The following is a 17,419-nucleotide window of genomic DNA, read 5'->3' on the forward strand; positions in this document are numbered from 1 at the left end:
AGAGAAAGAAGCAACAATCTCAGTGTAGTTCGTTTTTACTATATTGTACAGGTAGCAGTTGTGTCTAAGAGAAAAAGGCTGTGCCTTTTAGAGGGATTTTCTATACATCTTTTTTCCTAAGAGAAAACCGGGGCACTCAGCCAGAGAATGAATTTTAGAAAAGGAATTTTTATATCTGACTTCAAATATATCAGTCCAGAGTGCCCAGCAAATTCAAGACTTTGAGTAGCTAGTTTGAAGCCTTTTTTCACCTGAAATAAAATATTTGTGTAAACATAGAAGCATGGTAACTCTGTTTTTAAGCATTCTTTGAAGAGTGCTGTGCAAATATCTTTTGTCACTCATATCCTATTCTTGGGATATACATCTTTCCCAAGCTCATAAGACTATGGATGGATCACTCTGGTCATTTGTGAGCTTCATGGCTTGTGGTAAGGACTTCAGAATACATGGTGCATTCTTTTAGTCCTGTGTTGGGAGCAGTTTAGTTCCATGTACACTCGGAGCTTGGTGATACTCTAAGCGTGTGAAGTCCTGACCTTGCAGTGCTTCCATGTACATTTATTTTGTTTTTTTGGCTTGAGTCAGTGGAATGGAAGTATATAATATGAACGATGGAGCACAAATTAAAATAAATGAAGTAGCATATATTTGTGCATCTGTTTGCTTGTTTTTTGTTTTCGTGCTACACCAATAAATTTTGTTTTGTTGGCCAACTGTCTTGACGGAAAATACATCAGATTTTACCCAGTCTCTATTTCACAGTGTCATTAATCATTTTACAGTGCTGCATAGCTATGCACAGGGTTCAGAGTTTTGTCCAGTAAGATTCCCAGGCAGCTCAGAAAACTTTAGGCTCTCTCTGTGAGGTTAAAATAACAAGGTGTAAGTGCCTATTTTGGATCTGTTGCTAAATCACAGCGAAACTGCCTTAATAAAGCGATGTCAATAAAAATTGCACTGTTTAAACTTCAGTAATTCTTCATCATTGTTCAGGAATTATTTATGTGAAATCCATCCAAAATGACTTTCTGTTAAGTGTGCTTTATTTTGGAGCATTTCCAGAGTTAAAAATAATTGCTGTATTTGTAGTATTAATAAGCTAAAAGTATATACCAAGATATTCTGGTTTGGTGTCCCAGAAGTATCGAAATGTTGAAAATCTTTGTGGTTTTTGCTTTGTCTTTTTGTTGGCATTTGTAATCTCGTATGAATCATCTAATGACAACAACATGGTATTTTCTGCATAATCTTATTTAATTGGAAGCTTGGCTAATTTATCATGAAAAAAAAGAATTCATCTTTTCTTAGATTGCACATCTAATACTTTTGTTATTTTTTCTTCTGTCCAGTCTTTAATGGATCATTGTCTATGTTTGCCCATAGCAAATAAAAAACCCTTTGACATTCTCCAGGCCTGATGCTTGGGAGAGTTCCTGTCATACAAAAACAAAGTCCATAAATGCAAGTGTAGAGATAAACCCAGGTTAGCAGTCTTCTCTGGTGGGATGGATCATCATGCTTGCTGAGTGGAGAATTCTTCTCTGTAACTCTTGCAAAGGACCTGCATTTGGGTGTAGATAGGCCTGTCATTCTCAGTTGTTGATCTCTTCTAGTTACTCTGCCTTAGAGTTTTCAACTTTTCACTTTCAAAGCCAGTAATTTTCAGCAGACAATGAGAGAATCTTGGAAAAACTGGAAAAATTGGTATCCATTGGCCTGTTGCAGTCATGATATATGTGCAAAACTGTATATGCAAGAGGCAGGTCTGACAGCCCATGCTCTTTGCCCTAGCGGGGATGAGATATGACAAAATTAAAACAATGCTATTATGCTTATATAATTAATGCATGCCATTGGATTTTCAGTGTTTTTGACCAGTAGGGCCATGATCATAATATTCACATGTGAATTGTATGGAATTTGAGAATAAATCTATATGTAGGTGCTAATTTTTTTGCATCCCTTAAGTTAATATTTTCAATCAGAAAAGCTATTAGTTCTCTACTTTTGTTGACTTCAGGCTGCTGAACTAGCTGAAAGAAAGAGGCTGGATAAATGTCAAAAAATGAAAGATGATATGGATGAGATTTCCAGCCAGCTTCAAGGAAACTTACTTTCTGAAAATCCTGATCAAGCTATCAGTTCCTTTGGTACACATCGTGTGATCACAGATCGGTGGAAGGGAATGAATCAGGATCAGCTGATGGCAATCCGCTCCTTTCAACAGCAACAAGTTCTGGAGAAGCTGGTATTTAAGCTTATGTGCATATTCTGTACTCTTGGTTGTAATAGTACTATAAACAATATAGTCTGAAGAACCTATTTTTAAGTTGGCACTGCATATCCAGTTTTGAGACTTTTTCTGTTGTTCAGAGCTTCACCAAACGTTAATCATTGAAACTTAACACAGTGTCTCTGAAGCACTTGGGAGGCTTGCCAGAGAGGAGCAAGAGCAAGCTGGAGCCTTCCTTGGGGTTGGGCTGAAAGGTAGGTTGCTGTGAAGATCAAGGCCAGGGGGCCTTGAGAATCCTGGGGCATGGTCCGTGGTCACCCAGCTGGGGATCAAGGCCCTACACAGCCCAAAGGCCAGGCTTCATGATGCTCAGTTTAGGACTTGAAACAGCAAGAACTGCCAGCAGGAGATGAGCAGGAATAGAAGTGGTCTTCTCCATAGGGGAAGAGGAGCCAGGAACTGACAGTCACAGCAGGACAGACAATCTGAAACGACCCTCATGGACACATGAAACCTGAGCAAGACAAAGAGAGCCTATCCAGTGATACTACTCATGTATATTTCACAGTCTTTGAAATTCCTGAATTTCCTTTTTACTTTCCTGCACATTTATGACTCATGCTCTGAGATGGGATTGCAATAGAAAGACTAAATATTGCCAGTAATTGATGCTCTACAGGTGGATGGATGGAGGCAGTCTAAATGAAGAAATGTATACCTCCTTTGCAGTCAGAAGTGTGTTGGCATAGGTATTACTATATAGGAAGCTACTTAATTCATTTAGTGCAGGAGCTGAATGTGAAAGCGAGGTTTTTGCTGGTTTGTTCTTAATTCAGTTCACGGTGATATCAGATAAGAAATGCAGTAGAAGTGGTAGTATCACAGAGATGATAAAGAAATTATTTGGGTCTGGGAACTTAAATATATATATATATATATATATTGTAATCTTGCCAATCTATGTGTTTTGGAAAGAGCTAGGATGTAGAAAAGAAATAATAGTCTAATGACAGCATTTCTGCCAATCAGCAGGCCTACATTTCTTACCTTCTTTTGCAAAAGTAGGAGTCTCTTCTAGGGAGTGCTCCTTAGAAAAGAGTAGCTTCCTGATCTAAACTATTTTAGTACTGTCTACTGCGTGTGCTCCTACCTTGTTCAGAAGTGTGTACTTTTTCTCCATATTTCGAGTGCTACCCCTAGTGTTCAGTAAAGGATGGCAAGTTTGTTGTTTGGATGAATTTACCAATAAGACTCTGTATAGGATTTTTGTCTCTGAGTAAAGAAAAAATGAAGTTTTTTTTTTCCCCTCTTGTAGAGATTAAAAGAGGAGGAGCGCCAAAGAGATGCTGAATGGGACAGGCAAAGCATGCAGGCTGCAAGAGCACAGTTAATTTTAGAGCGGCATCAAGCACGACAGAATCGGGAATGCCGCCAAGCTCTAGATAGCATAAATGCACAACTATCCCAGGAGCAGAAATCAAAGTAAGTGATAAGAGAGATTTCTTTTCAGAAAAACTCTTTGCCATTAGTGCAATTGCTTGGCTTTCAAAGAACTTCTCTGCTTATCTTAAGTTTGTTTCTTTTCTAACGAATTTATTGTAAAATTATACTTTTTTTAAAATATTAGCATTTTAGATTAAGAATGCTTTTCATTACCATTGGAAACACCTTGAAAGACTAGATTGTGATGTTTACTGATCCACATATATGGAATAGTAGCTGAAATTCTTAGCAGTGTTCCACTGACAACAGACTGCTAAGTTTATATAGATAACAAAAGAGCAAATAAATACAGTTAGACAGCCAATCATATTAGTGGGTATGAAACAGTATGTGTTTCTTTCATTTACCTTCCTTTTTTGAAGTAAATAACAGGATAGGTGTCCACCCACTTCATTAAAAGTTTCCAGTTTCTGATAGCTCTAAGTGAAGTTGATCGCACAAACAGAGCTTTGACATTATGTCAAAACTAGCTGATTTTGTAGCTAACCGCTGACAGATCATGGTGTATAGGTGGTGTTTCTGATGTGCTGAGAAAGAGGGAAGATGACAGGGAAAAAAGTCAAGCTGACTGATTCAATGTTCTAATCCTCCAATCTGACTTTTTTTTCCTTCTCATCATATATCCATCTATACATCTTGCAAAAGAATTCCTAATATTTGGTGCTTTCTTATTATGCAAGCAAAGATTCTGAACTGTGATAATTTAGTTTTTCATTGTGAGGATCTGGAAGGTTACTTTAGGATGAAAAATACAATTTGCGGTATCGAGACATGATATTCATGTTGCAAGAACAGTTACATTTAATTCCATTCGCAATAATTCTGAATTTTATGAGCATTATGAATTTATGCATTACATCTTTCTTAGGTTTCTCAAGTAAGTTCTGTGTACTGAGAAAACAGTCACTAACTGCATTTTTTTTGTTTGTTTATTTGTTGCTAGGAACATTTATCTTAAAGAAGAAGAATATTCAAATTGTCCAACAAGTCAGTATTTTGCACAATTCAATACAACCAGTCGATGACATTCCAGATGCATCAACGCAGAAAATTAAAGCAGTTTTTAATTGAGCTGTCCCATTTTTTAATGCTGATTCCTACTGTTATTTTTATGTTTAAATTGTGCTGTCCGAACAGTACACTTGAAATAGAGGACTGTCTGTTAGGTTCTATCTGTGCTGAGAGAAACATTTTAATCATTTTTGAATTGTTTCTAAAATTGCTAGTTGATTTTGTAGTTAGATTGTTTGACAGTTGTGTCTCAGGCTTAACTGTAATACTGGTGTTATACAAGTCATTAGAAATTAATTTCTAGAATGTGGTCACAGTTTAAAATAGAACGCTACTTGTTGCAGCTTGGTCAGAGAGAATGATACCTAAGTAGATCACATGCAGCACAAGTAGTAATCTCTTACTTAGCAGGCTTATGGGAAGAAAGAAAAGTAACGTAGACAGAAAGTTGTGAGTTTTTTGTTTGTTTGGCTGATTTGATTGTTTTTAAATGGGGGAAAAAAAAAAAAAGTAGACAAAGATGATTATCCTATTTATCCTGAATTGTAGAAAGAATAATAGATTACGTAGGTTGCTCTGAAAGTGACAACTCCTGTTTATTTCCATGAGAAGTAAAACAGATGCAAACAGCACAATAACACTCCTTTGAGAGAGCACATTCTCAGCTGCAAAACACTATTTTTCAACATAGCCACCACCATTAGCTGTGCATTTTCATTAGTGATGAACAAGAGCACCAACAGAGGTGACCCACTGTTTCACAGCTGCTATGATGGCATCATTGCTAGGAAAATGTTGTCCATGCAGTTCATCTTTCACTGGCCCAAACAGATGGAAGTCAGAAGGCAACAAATCTATAGGCTATTTGGTAGGTGTGGAAGGATAGTCCAGCGAAGATTGGCAGTGTGCTCCACAGTCTTCAAACTGGTGTGGGGCCTGGTGTTACCGCGTTGCAAGAGAAAGATTGTCTTCTCCGGCCTGATTCTGGAAGTAAAAGCCTTTAGCTTGGGCAGTGTCGTGATGTAGCAGTCAAAGGTGATGATTTGTCCAGTTTCTAGGAAATCCAGGAGAATCATTCCTTTCCTATCCCAGCAGACCATGCACATCACTTTACCCATTGAGAACTGCATCTTAGACTTTTCCTTATGTGTGGAATTAACATGTATACCACCCCCTGGTTTGCCGTTTTGGCTCTGGCTTGTAGTGGTGATGCTACATCTCGTCACCAGTAATGATATTTGCAGTTTGCGTGGATGAGCTGATTGAGGCACTCTTCATTTCAAGGTGTGACAGCTGAGCATGGCCATCTAGAATGTGGCCTGTCTTTCATGCTGCTGTTGCCACTGCCAAAATGCACCACCCACACCTGCACTGTGCTCACAATTTCTGCATGGAGGAATTCAATGACAGGCCTTTGTTTCATATGCACTTTCATGTTGGAGGTTAATTTGTCAGATAGCCCCTCTGCTGCCATCTGTTGCACAGCAACAAAATGTAATGGAATGTTGGTGGGAAGGTTCTTTACTGCCTTTATTGCCAAACCATCACCGTTTGCTTTGGATGTAATGGGCCAGTGTAAATAAAACAAGAAGTGTAACTTTTGGAGCAGCCCTTGTATATATTTACCGAGGCAATTATAACAGTCAAGCATGATACAGAAATTGAATGTGTGTTATAGTAAGTGGGCAAAAGAATGGGAGAAAATATTCCTACATGCACCATCACTCATTAAAAATAATGGAAAAAAACTTCAAGAGAGCGTACTTGAAGAAGGTAGGGGTAGCTTAAAGATGTGATGAAAGCAGGGAGAAACAGGCAGGCGCCATACAAAACCAAGGAGAAAAATCTCAGTGTATTGCAGGGTAATAGTTAACTGTTTTCCATCCCTGTGATTAAGAATTGACTTAGCAAGTGAAGAGCCAGTCAGGAGTCCCCATTTTAAAAATGGGGAACTTAAACACGTGGGAAAAAAATACGTAGAAGCTAGGTAAGTAGCTACATAAGATGGATATGGAGATACTGAAAAATGAAATCTATTAGGGAAAGGGATTACATACAAAGGACTGGAAAGAGTTTTAGAAGATTTAAAAGGTCTAAAGCAGAAGAGATGTGCATCTGAATATTTGGTCATATTCAATTCTAAGATCTCTGTAAGATGGCACACTAAGTAAAAACAGGCTGTGAGAGTAAGTGCGGTTTGCCCTAGGTTCTATGATGTGAACTTGCAGGTAAAAGCATCCTAATGATGTTGACATGGAGTCCACTGGTGTTTGTATTGAGGTAAGTGGTAGCTGAATTCTGGTGAAACAGGTTGAAGATGATTTCCACCAACCTAACTAGGGAAAATGTTAAACTTAGAGATAAACTTAAGTGAACTATTACTATCTTGATGAAAATAATGAAAGATACACAGGTTTTAAGGTAGATATTAGACGGATTTTGAGGTGCTTGAAGGAAACACTCCTTGAAAGGGACTCAGGCCAGTTTTCTGTGCTGAAGTCGTGATCCCATAGGATCAGGCTGGCATTATTATGTACCGTGTTGAACCAGGTAGTAACAACAACAGTTTGATAAAGTCTGTAACATTTAATACTTCTAGATAGGAAAGTAAAAGAAACTCATCTAATTACAACATGACAATGGGAACTGAATAACCCACAGCAAGAATAAAGCCCCTGTGTTAATGAATTAAAACTGCCTCTACTCAATTACAATATAGGTAGAAACCAGCTGGGAAAGGAGTGTGGCTGGGAAACATGAACTGAAAAATGTGCCGTTCAGAAAAGTTGGTAGATAAATCTGAAAGGGAGGCATACTGCATCATTAGGGATGAGATGAACTAAAAAGAAGGATCGCTTTTCAAGAGATGCTAATGTGTTAACATTGGGAAATTCTTTGAATTGTCAGGCTGGGATTCAGACATGGCTTATCTTTATATTATTGTGACGTACTATGTTGTTTTAAGCTGTCAAGCTCACCAAGTTGCCTTAAAAGAAAAAGGCCACCAAGAGAAATGGGAGGACAGAAAAATAGGCTTTATTTAGCTGAAGGTATTCTTGATTTATATTGAATATCTCAGGCTCTGACTCTTTTCTTTTTCTTTCCTCTTTTTTTTTTTTTTTTTAACTTGTATTTTAGTTACCTGACAGAAAACTGAATAAAGTGTTGAAAATGTTCATGGTATTGTCTTCATTTGTTCATTTTGTGTGAGTAGGTATTTACAGCTTTTGCAGTAGCAGTAGAGTTTAAATAAAATGTGCTGGACTTGGTGAGGTGATATTTAAGTTTCCTTACAGAAGGAATATACGATCAAATCCTTTTTGTATTTATATGTTTAATTTCTTGAAAACATTGGTATGAAGAGAGAAAAAGGATAGACTTCTCAGTTACAGAAGTTCAAGTAAGAGGACTCTGACCATCTTTAACATTTTTTAGATCATTTTTTAACTTTTTAAGAACACTGTGAATACTGTTGGAGGTATACTGTTCAGTCATGGCTTGAACTGGTGATTGAGCACCTTGTGAAGGGGTGAGGCTGGCCTAGGGGGCACAGGCAAAATTTTTGTACTCCTCTCCACATGATTAGAAGGGGTAGACCCAAGGTCATACAAGGGCCTGCTACTGTCGGGGGAGCCTGTCTTGGACCTAGGCTCTGTCTTGTCATGGGTTGCTGTGTAGTCGGAGATCACTGGTTGGGCAAGTTCTAACTCCTCTTTCTTTATATGACTACTGGCCTCCCTGTGAATACTTTGCCTTGTATTGCCATGAACCTGTCAGAAGCAATTCTGCTTCTTTGTGAGAAGAACAACTATGTGAGATGTTCCTAATGCTGTACAGTATTGTTCTTATGATTAATCTACTTAATTAGATACTAGTACTACAAAATTGGTGTCATTTACATAGTCTTCATGGAGTATCAGTGAAGTAATTAGGGTATGGAATATTTGTTAGGATATGATGTTGAGGGGAAAACAGTGATCAATTCCTAACACTTTCTGTGTGTATTAACCCAGCCCTGGGGAGTACAGCCAACCAGGAGTGTGGCAAACAGGACATGGCATGTCAGATGGGCACGATGCAGGCAGTTTCTCCCTGGAGGGAGGCAAGCAGGGAAGATGTAGACTATTCCTCCCCACTCAGGAGACTGGCTCACCTATGAGCTGCCTTCCAGACAACAAATCCGGCTGTGATTTCCACAAGGCAGAAAATTCTTGACAAAAAGAACATGGTGACTCAGATGGAGTGCCTGCCAAAAAAATGTGTGGCTCAGGGAGTGCCTGAGCCTGTTGCTGCCAGTGGAGGGCAGCAGGGATATAATTTGTGTGAAGTGTGGGCAAGTGGATGATCTGCTCAGTAACATGGTAGAGAGGTTAAAGATCATCAGGGAGTGCGAGGAGATAGACTGGTGGAGTGACTCACTGCCATACCTGCAAGACAGGCACTGGGGTGAGACCCCTCCAAACAGTGTGGATGCCCTGCCACCATTGGGCAGAGGGAAGGGATTTATGAGATGAGGAGGGGTGGAAACAGGTCCCAGCTCAGCATTGCAAGCAAACCCTGTCCCTATCTTATCTCGATTCCCAAGTGCCCCTACATACTAGGTTTGAAGCTCTGGAATTCAAGGGAGATATAAGTGAGGATGCAATGAAAGGTCCATCCAGGAGGTTGCTTACGGAGCAGCAGTTGACTCCACACCTCAAGACTGCTTCCACTGAGAAGGAAAGAAGTAGGTAATTGTTATAGGTGACTCCCTTCTAAGGAACAGAGGGCCCCATATGTTGGCCAGACCCTACTTGTAGGGAAGTATGCTACTTCCTTGTGGCCCAGGTCAGGGACATTAGTAGGAGGTCACTCCTTCTTGGCAGTCTGTTACTATCCATTTTATTACACTGTTCTGTAGACTTTGTAACTGGCGTAACGGTTTGAGACGTCTTCTGTTATGTTCCATGTAAGAAAGTATTCTAAATCAGAAATACCACTGCTGTCCTCCTCTATTCTCACAATAAAATCTTTTAATGTTTTTGCAATGACCTTACTTTTTCTAACTGCTGCTCATGTGAATTTCCTTTACGGGCTTCTCTTTCAGGTTTCCTGCCACTGAGGCATTCAGAAATGAATTCATTACAAATGTCACGTGTTTACTGCAAAGATCCTTGAATTTCTTTTGTCTCTGTTGTTAAATTTTTACATTTAACTTCCAGAAATTTGTTTATTTTTGTCACAGCATCAGATACTGACCCCCTGAATGCATCCTTGAAAAAGTTTCCCAACGATGTTTGGTGAAACATTGTTCTCTTAAGATTTTGATGGTAGTTAAATTTGCATAATTTATTTTTCAGTAATTTTATTAACTAGGAATTTTCATAATCTTTAGCAAAAGAATTTGAAAGGTCATGTTATTAAAATATATTTTCATTGGTTTTATTTTTTATGTATGCGAGAGAGACAACATAAATAAAACAAACAGACCCTCTTAAACTGTCCACTGGCATGAGGATATCTTCAGCCAAGAATACAAAAATTTTCCAGTTTTATCTGCTAAGTTCAAGGAAATATAAATCTGTTGGTTTGTTTGCTGTTTTACAAGGACATTTATTTGGCTGAGGCACTAAGTTGTAATAATGTACTGTTATCTCTTCCTCTAATTTGTAAAACCCAGACAAATCTTCTAAGAGTCTTTCAGATATTTGTAAGGTTAGGATCAGAAGTGAGCAGACAAGGTTCAGCTCTTTTTTGGTCTATGTAATATCACAATTTACTGCAATTAAACATGACAGTAGTTGATGAAAGACAACTCTGAAGTAAAAATTAATACTCCTATCAAAATTAAAAAGTTAGCGTCTTCACGTTGTATGGGAAAGATGTTTAAAGTCTATCACTGGCCTAGGCAAAATATGTTGAGAACTGTATGAGAGCCATTAGATCACAGCCTGAAACAGTGATTGAGTACCTGGGGAAGGAACTTAGCCAGCCCTGGGAGTACAGGTGCAAGCTGCTCACCTGTAACTTCACTTAAAGGCTGACAGCTGAAAGGGAAGCATTTCTACTTGGAGATTGCCTCCTTTAGGAGAGATTGCTTACCCCTTTTCTGCCTGATCTTCAGAAAAGGGGTAAGCAATTCCTTCTTTATTATTGTGATAATTGAATATAATTGTGTAATTGAACTGTGACTGCTGCCTTTCTTGAAACTGAAGCTGATCTGAAACTGGTTAAAGGCAACTGTATCTACTGCCTCCTATTATTACAAGAAACAAGCTATGCTTGTGGTTTAAAAAACCCAAACAGAATGTCATAGAATCACAGAATGGCCCAGGTTGGAAGAGACCTCAAGGATCATCACCTCAAGCTCCAAACCCACAGGCAGGGCAACCAACCTCCATATCTAGTCCAGGCTGCCCAGGGCCCCATCCAGCTATAAGTAAACAGACCATACAAAATAATTTATTAGTACTATTCTGACTTCAGTTTTATGTCTCCATAGTTTTTCTCATCAGTACTTGACATCAATTGACTTGAATAAAATTAATATATGAACTGAACCAGTCAAGAATTAAGCATGTTATTATATTAAATTTAGTATTTTATTTGGTAAATAAACTGCTATTAACATCATCACTGGTAGCTTAATTCTATACAAAAAGTAGAAATGTCTACTGATAGAGAGAAAATCTTCATGTGTGATGTTGGCATACTGATACAGATCTGAAAGAGTTTGCTTCTTAGTTATTTGGTACTTTGGCAGGTTGCATAAGCAAGTAGTGGAGATTCAAGTTAGTGACACTGAAGAGATTTCTATTGTTGTAAATGTAGCCTTTTAAAACACTAAGAACTGATTATGGAAGCAAAAAAAGTAAGGAAACTGTGATCTTCTATTGTGTTTCATATTTGTAGAAGGATCTTGAGTTACTTTCTTGAAAGGAAAGTTCTTCTTAGAGCACTTTCTCCTTACCTGATTTTGTCTACTCATGCTCAGCTAAGGTTCTGTTTGGTCCACAGTTCAATTCCCAGATGACATTAACCTCAAAACTTAGTGATATAGTGGCTTGTGTTCTATAATCACAAATTAAATTAACACATCAACAAGGCAAAGAAGGCATAGAAATTTTGATAATGAAATAAAAATAAAATCATTTGCTGAAAGAATAAAGTAAATTTTACAGAGATTCCATGTTTTTCTGGCTGTAAGGACAAAGTTGAGCTTAATTTGTAGAGTTTAGTGAGATGGTAGGAGTACTTTCTTATCCAGTGTTCCTTTAGTAGTGCTAATAAACAAACAAAAGCACTTAAGGAAGCCAGGTTGGTTCTGCTTTTCCCACTTAAAATGTACTTTATTTAGTTGCCGTATATCTGGACACTTCTTTCCTGAGAATATTGCATTAATTCCCAACCTTCTAGTACAGTACAATTGTACTTGAAATTCTTCAAGGAAGTAAATGCTCTGTGTGAATTGGGAAGAAATTAAAGTCTCTTCTTGTAAACTGTGTGTGATATTTCAAATGATGCTACATTGCAGTTATTAGTGGATTGAAATGCTTTTCAGGTGGCAGGAGAAGCTGACTACCTAGCAGCCATTCTAATCAAAGGCTGAAGATAGAATAAAAGTATGAAGGGTACTTCAAATGACTAGCATTAGAGGCTTCTTTTTGAAAGCAATTTTATTGAAATTGGAATTTATTCAACATCGTTGGGTTGTTTTAGATTGTTGTTTTGTTTTGTTTTTTAATTAACCATATACATCACCACTACTTTTCTGTAAATTTATGTTATTACTAACATGCTTTTGTCTCTTTCTCTGCATAAATCTTTGAATAACCTATTTTAGGACTTAATCCTGCTTTCTGTTGGTTTAAATATTTCTTGGAGGATACTATGCTCTTCAAGATTTATTACAAGGCACAGACAGATGCTTTACTGATTGTATGTACTCCCTGCATTTTATATAATCAGCTTCAGAAAGATAATCCTTACTGCACTTTTAAAGTAGTGGTTCTTTTTTACTAAGTACCTGCCAGGAGAATTGATTAAAATGTATATGAGACGCTGGTCATGAAAATTGACTGCCATGTAAATATAGATATGTCCCAATTCTAGAAAAATATGCATTAGTTTCTTTACTGATATTAAAAAGTGAAGTATTTGCATGAGAATTTGATAGTCAGGAGAGGATGTTGTTAAATTTTTCCTTTCTATGGATAGTCTCACTCACAGATCTAGTGCTGCTTAGCAAAATTGTAGGGAACTTTCACCCTGACAAATCTAATTCCTGTGGCTTCTTATTAGCAATCCTAATTCTTTACAGAAAAAACCATAAAAATTCTGTCTGTAGAAGAAACCACAGAAAATAAACAACAGCTACTAGACGTCATAGTAGAGATTGCACAATTGCTGTTAGCACAGCAAAAAATACTTTCATTAAACTCCAAAGACTAAACAGCCTTCTTTCTATCCATAGAAAAGATGGATAAGAGTTGTTTTTAAAACCAATCTTTCATAGTAATACTTTAATAATACTTTATCTAATCTAATTATGCCATTTTGCAATAAAACAGAAGAAATGGAAATCTAGATGCATCATCTTTATGCCAAGTTGAAACAAAGCAGCAGTTCGGTATGCGGTCTGGTTTTCCTGACAGAACATTTGCTGTGATAGTGGTGGTGCTTGAAATAAGTTTTACAAAGAAAAAATACCTTGAGCACTATCTATTTATGAGTCAGCATGTAAAAAAATGGAAATTACTCAGCTTTGAGCTTTATAAAATGTTCTTCCATCAACAAATGTTCTTCCATCAACACAGTTTAAGAGTTTAATCATACAACTTCAGTAATTGAAAATGCTAGAAAAGGAGTAAGATTAGGAAAAAAACTGCATATGCAGGAGAAATTGACAAGAAGAATCAGCAAGTAACATAAAGATTATTTTTTTTAATGAAAGATTGCATTTGTAATATTAACTTATTTGCTCCTTATGTTATCGCAGACAACTAAGTGATGAGATCTTGAAACATAGATGTCAGAAAAATAAGTCATAATACTTGAAACCAACAACACTACTCTGGCAACAGAGAGAATGAGGTAATGAGTGAAAACATGGGTAAGAAAGCAGTAAAACTGGATAGTTTAATAATGTATTCTGTGAAAAGTCATGGGTATTAGAAACTGCACAGCAACATAGTAATTGGAGTTTTATTAACTTATCCATCTGCTACTCAGTGATCAGCAACACATCTAGCTGGAAAAAGCTGTCTGTCTTACAGCATGTCCTTTTGCATGTGCTTGTTTTCCAGGTTCATGCTCCTGCTGGGCTAACAGTCTCAAGTACTAACCAGTTCGAGTTATGAATTCTTGAGAGATGAGAGATTCAGGTCTCCTTAAGTCTAATTGCGGTGGATCAATTCCTTAGACTACCACGATATATGTGTATGAGTGTGCAGTGTCTGCGTGTAGATGAATATGCATCCATGTAAATGAAAATGCAGTTTTCAAAGCCATCTGTTTATCTCCTGCTGACTTTAAATAAATAAAAAATGACTGGGCTTCTGGAGGGATGATTCTCAACAGAGCTAATTCCAACAGAGATCATAAGCTTGTTTTCTACAAAGAAAAATGTGTTTTCATTGAAAGCCTCAGACACTGAAGAATGAGAGATTGTGCCAAGGCTACCCAAGTGTTATGCAGATGGTGTAGAGTTGGGAAAGAGCTTGTTTCTTCTATGAATTGCATGAAGGGTCTCAAAGCTCCTAGCTTTTCTATTTTGAGACCTTAGCAGTATATATTACAATTCCTTCAGAACCAGAAGCATTAATCATGTCTGGTTCAAACAAGAGAGCTCTAGTGATGCAAATATATGTGCATGTATGAAAGATATATAGTGTGTAACAAAAAAAAAAAAATCAACAACAAAAAAAACAGCCCTAATCCCTGAGCATAACCAGGATTCCATCCTCTTTTCTTTTCCTCTTCTGTTTCCCGCCTGCCAAGCTCAGCATAATGCCTTCAGTAGGTATACTTTCTACAAACTAGACAGAGAAGACAACACCAATTTTATTGGGTTGCACATATCCACTGATGAAGAGAGAGTTGGAGAGCTGTGGCCGTTCAGCTTGGAGAAGAGATGACTGTGAAGTCATTTGATGGTGGCCTTTCAATATTGGAAGGGAAGTTATAGAAAAAGGGGACAGGGTCCATAGTGATAGAACAAGGGGAAATATTTTCAAGCTCAAAGAGGGTAGATTTAGGTTAGATATAAGGAAACAGGCACTGGAACAGGTTGCCCAGCAATGAGGTTGGTGCCTCGTCCCTGGAGACTTTCAAGACGAGACTAGATCATGCCTTGGGCAACCTGATCTGGCTGTGCATGTCCCTGTTCTTTGCAGGTGAGTTGGACTAGATGCCCTCAGAGGTCCCTTCCAACTCTAAGGATTACATGAAAGACAACATGAGAAGATAAAGTTCCAAACAGATGGTGAGAAATGACTTTACATCTCAAGATCTGGAAGGAATAGGAAATAGAGCCAAACAATCAACAAGTCACAGTACAGTTAAAAAACAAAACAAAACAAACAAACAAACAAAAAAACCCACAAATTTTAAAGGATGGCTGCATTAAAATCAGGGTAAGTTATGCAGCTAACTGCTACTTCTGGTTTCTACACTTTTGAGCCTCTCAAGGGGAATTTATGAACAAAATAGGGCAGGATTCACTGAAGTTTCAGTTATGATTACAGATCCTGTTGGCTGCGGGCATGATATGAAAGTGAAAAGGTGTACAGCTTTGATAATCCTCTTCCAAAACGTGAGAAGTAATATGCACCCAAGACTGAGATAATGCAAGGTTACAGTTTCTGACAGAAGGACGTTTGGGAAACATACGGTCTGAGTCCTTCTGCTATGGGGTTAAACAGGAATCTTCAAAATTCTTCGTGCATTATTGTACCTGAGAACCAGCTTATGTAGAGATGAAAAAATGACAGGCTACCAAGCATGAGCATGTATTTCAAGTTACGTTCCATGTTGGAATTAACAAACCATGAAAAGTGATTAAGCTTCTTCAGTATAAAAACAGAAGGAACTCTCAGCAATGTTTTGACTTGTAATTTTCTTTCCCCTCTTAAGCCTCAAAGGCAGCCTCAGTTTGAAGCTTAGTCTGTTAATAAAAGTGCTGCAGAAAGTGCTTAGGAAGAAATGTATCAGAGAGGAGGAAAGAAAAGACTTTGCAAGACATGAGGAAGGCTGAGAAGACTTTGAAGCAATAATATCTTGGAAATATAACTTATGCTAAAGAAAATATGTTTTGTATCTGTTGGGGGAAAAAAAAAATGCCCTGAAGATAGTAATTTATAGCTCAACATACCAAGGCTTAGGGAATAGGAAAAATCTTGGTCTCTTCCACCAGTGTCTTACTAAGTCCTAGAAGAACTATTTTCTTGTTGTATAATCATTTGAGTTGGAAGGGGCCTTTAAAAGTCACATAGCCCAACTTCTTTGCAATGAATGGTGACATCTATAACTAGATCAGGTCATTCAAAGCCCTGTCCAGCCTGATGTTGAATATCCCCAAGGAAGGGGCAACCTGTTGCAGTGCTTTACCACCTCGTTGTGAAGAACTTTTTCCTTATATTCAGTCCAAATCTCCCTTCTTTCAGTTTGAAACAATTTCCCCTTGTCCTTTCGCAACAGATCCTGCTAAAATGTCTGTCTTGTTCTTTCCTGTTGCTCCCCTTTAGATACTGAAAGGCCATTATTAGGTCTCCCTGAAGCTTCCTTTTCTCCAGGCTGAACAGCCCCAGCTCTCTCACCTGTCCTCACAATGAAGGTGTTCCATCCCTGAGATCATTTTTGTGGCCCTCTTCTAGATGCACTATAAGAGATTAACAAAGATTAAAAAAGACATTGAATCTCACAAAATTGTCTGTGCAATAACTTAGAGCACGTAAGACTTTGATGGTATACCCTCTGTCTACCGTGCAGTTCATGTCTGACCACAATAATATTATTTAAGCTTTCTGCTCTTCTATTTCCAGTATGCAAAATGAAAATAACAGCATACAGAGAAATATAAATATACACTTATATTATGCCAACTCTTACCTTCTATGCTCCCTTGAAATTTGAAGAGGCTATTGTACAGCTCTAGTTAGATAACGTTATTTCTTCCAATGATAAAGACAGCTTAAGCAGAGGGACTGAATAAAAAAGGTCAAATATACTGAAGACTGTATGTGGCTTTAAGAAGATAGAAAATAGGTAAGAAATTGATAGGTACAATATACTTCAAATTTTACTGGGTAAATGGATAGGCTGATATACCTGTACGTTGAGCTATCACAGGTCTCATATTATTCTGACTTGTCAGTTCTATACTTCTCTGTGGACATTCAGGTGATCTATTACAAACCCTGTTCAGGTTTGTGAGGACTTTTCTTACCTGTCCTGTGTGCCATGTTATAACACGAACTGCATTTTGAAATGCAGCAAGACTTGAAAGTAGAACAAATACATCATACAGAATTGCAAACTAAATTAGTCTTGATTTGGGCTACTTCAGCTGTCTCCATACTTTCAAGCTTTCCACAGATAATATAGCTGTGGACATAGGAAAAGCGAACAGGCATTTTATTTATTGTCAGAAAACATGATAAAAGGTAATTAACAAAACAAAGGCAGTATACT

At 37.7% G+C, this 17,419-nt stretch overlaps 1 protein-coding gene across 17 annotated transcripts in view; it reads left to right on the top strand.

Annotated features, from left to right (window-relative positions):
- Positions 1-7,826, top strand: part of RIBC2 (RIB43A domain with coiled-coils 2) — a 58,738-nt gene extending 50,912 nt beyond the window's left edge. For all 17 annotated transcript variants that reach the window (XM_048939170.1, XM_048939179.1, XM_048939218.1 and 14 more), the window contains 3 exons: positions 2,024-2,251; positions 3,552-3,718; positions 4,683-7,826. In XM_048939170.1, the coding sequence (XP_048795127.1) occupies positions 2,024-2,251; positions 3,552-3,718; positions 4,683-4,764 (477 nt within the window). In that variant the 3' untranslated portion in view covers positions 4,765-7,826. The remainder of the gene's footprint in view (positions 1-2,023; positions 2,252-3,551; positions 3,719-4,682) is intronic.
- Positions 7,827-17,419: the final 9,593 nt, after the last annotated feature.

This window comes from Lagopus muta, chromosome 1, assembly GCF_023343835.1.
Source record: "Lagopus muta isolate bLagMut1 chromosome 1, bLagMut1 primary, whole genome shotgun sequence".
Taxonomy (NCBI): Eukaryota; Metazoa; Chordata; class Aves; order Galliformes; family Phasianidae; genus Lagopus; species Lagopus muta.